Consider the following 3491-nt stretch of genomic DNA (forward strand, 5'->3'; position numbering starts at 1 on the left):
CCGTTAATATAATTACAAAAACTGTTATCATAATAATTTTTATTATTATAGCGTTAAGTATAAAGTTATAAAAAAATGTGACACTAGAAAAGTAGTTATAAAATAATATTTATTTTTATTAATTGTTATTGAACTGATCAAAACAATATAAGTATAATCTATGAGCTGTATCGTTTTATGCTCTAATTGTAAAATTAGTTTTAAAATAATAAATAAATATTCATAATTAGCATTTATCGCAATTTATTAATAGAAGAAAAAGAGTTTTACGATTTGTCTTCTAAAAGGGTCCTACCCTTAACTACGACATCTCATAGCCTTCGTTATAGTGCCACGTGCTCCCAAACTGTCAATGACACGACACAGTTTCATGTCCTACACAAGCCTTACGTGTCACAATAAGAAAAGTCATATAATCTAGAGTCCCCTTTCGGCACTTTGTTTGACGTGTCGTTTTCTCATTGGTCCTTCACACCACTGTCCCCTTTCCTTCCTTGTGTAATCGGTTATTTTATTTTCTCTCGCTCTCGCTCTCCCCTTCTCTCTTTTTCCTCCGTTTTCTCTTTCTTAAAGCACAAAACTTTTTCACTTTCTTCCCTTACCCACCTACGTTTCCTTCAGATCCAACCAATTCCATCGTCACCAGGGATACCCTTTTGTCTATTCAGCTTTATCTCACTCTTCAACTGTGTCCGTCGTAGGTGAAACCCTTCTTCTGCTCTCTATGCCATTCCCACAGGTATGATTCGCCGTTTCCTGATTCAAAGCATGCGTTTTTATTGCTGCTCTTGTGATTTTTTCATGTGGGGTTTTCTTTTTTAATTTTGGTGAATTATGGGTGTGGAGAATTTTGCGGGACTTTGGATCTGTGTCTTAATTCTTTATTGGAGTGTTTGATTTTGGTGTTTTGGGTAGATCTTGTGGTTTTTGTTGATGGGGTGTTTGTCGGATTTTACTTGAATTGAGTTCATTTATGCGTTGCTATTTAATTGGGCGGATCTGGTCTTTATAGGGCATTGGATTTGTTAGTTTTTGGTTGGTTGCAAATTGAATTGTGGGAGAAATAAAAATGTCGTTTTGTGCTCTTGTATATGAAAAACAACAAATCAATCGCAGTGAAGATAAATAATTGGCGTCATGTATGGTGGGTGTTTTTGTTTAGGCCAGCAATTGAATCTTGTTCATGCTTTTTTGTCATTCATTAAAGGACGAGCTAGGTTATGTATGTTTTAGTTAAGTGTTTGTTATTTCATTTTGGATTTAGGTTGTTAGGTGGGTGTGGTGTTGGTGGATGGTGAATTTATAATGAATTGGCTAATAGTATCTCAAATGCATGTTCACATTGTGATAAGGTGTTTAGCTGCTTTTGAATCATTCGTTAATTTTTATTTAGGACTGATATAGAATGAAATGTGTGACGTATAGATGTAACTATTATCTCTTAAAATGAAATTTCGATCCCGCCAAACACCTTTCATTTCTCAACCAAGTCATTAGGGTATACAATTCAGTGCTCGATGCAGTATTTGCTATTAAACTTGGCTAAGTCTTGTTGCCGTTTTATATTTTTTCATGAAAAAAAGTAATTTTGTTAGTCTTAAAATGTTTATACATGCAGTTTCTGAAGATCTTAGTCTAACCATCCATGCTTAATATGACAATTCAAATTTAGTTGTTCCACTTGATTATGTGTTGTTTTTGTTCTTACGACATATTCATGTTGTTGTTGGTTTTTGTGTTTCCTTTTGCTATTGTAGTATCTTTATTTATTTGTTTGGGGCTGTGTATGATTCACTATCTGTAATTGAGTCGTGTCTCTATGTTTTTGTGAGCACTTACAGATTTTGATGATTTGCATGCTCTTTGTAGCTTACTCTGCAGTTGGGAAGGGTGTATCCGAACACGAGTGTAATTGCAGCATACGGATTTATTAATAGTCTTGTAGATCTATTGGCTTTTTCAGGATGGGCAAGTGCAAGGGTTGTGGGAAGTTAGGAAGAATGAGGCCAAGTCATATGAGTGCTTATGAATTTTCTCTGATGCTGGCTCCTGTTGTTTCTGTTTGGGATTGCATAGTTCGCAAAATGAGGTACTCCTACAGACCTGAGTGGGTGTAGTGGTTGGCAACGTATCAATAGTATTAGTCCTGATACTTCAACTAATTAGAACATATTTAGCATATTAGGGAAAGAGTGGAAAAGAATTACACAAAAAGAAAAATGTATACAGCTCTAAAGAAATTCACTTGAAGGAACTCTCAAAGACATCACTTTAGTTTTACTATTTAGGTGCAGTAAATTCTATGGATACCATGGCATGTAATAAAGGGCAACATGTGAGAAAGGCGAAGAAGAAGCAGGTGAAAGACGAATTGGATCGTCTGAAACAGGCTGAGAAGAAGAAGAGGCGCTTGGAAAAAGCTCTTGCTACTTCTGCAGCTATTATTTCTGAACTGGAGAAAAAGAAACAGAAAAAGAAAGAAGAGCAGCAGAGACTCGACGAAGAGGGTGCTGCTATTGCTGAGGCTGTTGCTCTGCATGTTTTACTCGATGAAGACTCAGACGATTCCTGTAAGGTTGTGATAGATAATGGTGAGTGCAAGACCTGGAACTGCAGCCAAAATCTCGGCATCTCTATTGGTGGAGAGAGTACTTGCTTTCCTCATCTAGATGGTGGCAGATGGTCTTTTGAAAGAGTGGGTTGGGTCTCTGATGCATACAGATATGGTTGCAAGTGGGGTGGTGGTGAAAATGGAGAATGGTCATTCTCATCAGACCCTTTTGAGAAAAATGTTCACGAACCAGTATATGAAGGTGCAGGATGGGGACCTGCTGGTTTCTCTGCTGATCTCATAGCAGCACAAGCAGTTTCAGCACTGCAGATTGCTGAGGAGGCAGATGAAGATAGGATTCTGTTTTAAGTTTTAAGGGCATGCTGAGGTGATAGAAATTAAGAATGACAGAAACTGAGAATAACTGTTTGTGGTGGTGACTGGATGAAGTCTTTTGCTGTTTTGATTGAAGATATGCGTGTATATATATGTTATAATTATGAGTCTTGTCCATGTCAAACACTTTCTGCATCAGTTGTGATTGAAATGTTGCAGCAGTGTGACCAATGTTTTATTATTGATTATCTTTTAACTTTATGTTAATGTGAGGCTTCTAATTTCCTGTGTGGAATGACCTTTTGAACTGATTTCAAAAAATACAAAAACAGCAGTGGACCCTCACCATTTTTATACTACTACCATGTGCCTCTTCGATTATGTTATCACTTTCAGCTTTGCCAATTTGATAATGACCTCTCCCCTATCTAATCTATCTAATATCTATACAAAGTGGATTTAATCTTTTTATATTTTAAAAACATGTTGCTTTTGTACATTTTATAAGTGTCGAATTGCTTTTTTACACTTTGAGATGACCATTAAATTAAGAACGGATTACTAAGATTATTTTTTTATGGGCTTGTTGAGGGATTGTGACCTC

General features: G+C 36.3%; 1 protein-coding gene across 3 annotated transcripts; it reads left to right on the plus strand.

The window, feature by feature from the left end:
* The first annotated feature begins 457 nt into the window (after positions 1 to 457).
* LOC137837587 (uncharacterized) lies at positions 458 to 3168 on the plus strand. 3 transcript variants are annotated; one of them, XM_068646612.1, is made up of 2 exons: positions 458 to 739; positions 1870 to 3168. In XM_068646612.1, exon 2 carries the CDS (start codon positions 2303 to 2305, stop codon positions 2918 to 2920), a length of 618 nt encoding a protein of 205 aa, XP_068502713.1. In that variant the 5' UTR covers positions 458 to 739; positions 1870 to 2302; the 3' UTR covers positions 2921 to 3168. The 3 variants fall into 3 exon arrangements, with proteins under 3 accessions (XP_068502713.1, XP_068502715.1, XP_068502714.1); XM_068646614.1 differs by having other exon boundaries at positions 499 to 739; positions 1964 to 3168; XM_068646613.1 differs by having other exon boundaries at positions 519 to 739; positions 1946 to 3168.
* Positions 3169 to 3491: the final 323 nt, after the last annotated feature.

The sequence above is a fragment of the Phaseolus vulgaris genome, chromosome 4, assembly GCF_000499845.2.
Source record: "Phaseolus vulgaris cultivar G19833 chromosome 4, P. vulgaris v2.0, whole genome shotgun sequence".
Classification (NCBI taxonomy): domain Eukaryota; kingdom Viridiplantae; phylum Streptophyta; class Magnoliopsida; order Fabales; family Fabaceae; genus Phaseolus; species Phaseolus vulgaris.

Excerpts from the sequence above, each read along its gene's own strand:
- LOC137837587 (XM_068646612.1), top strand. The coding sequence starts at position 2,303 with ATGGATACCATGGCATGTAATAAAGGGCAACATGTGAGAAAGGCGAAG.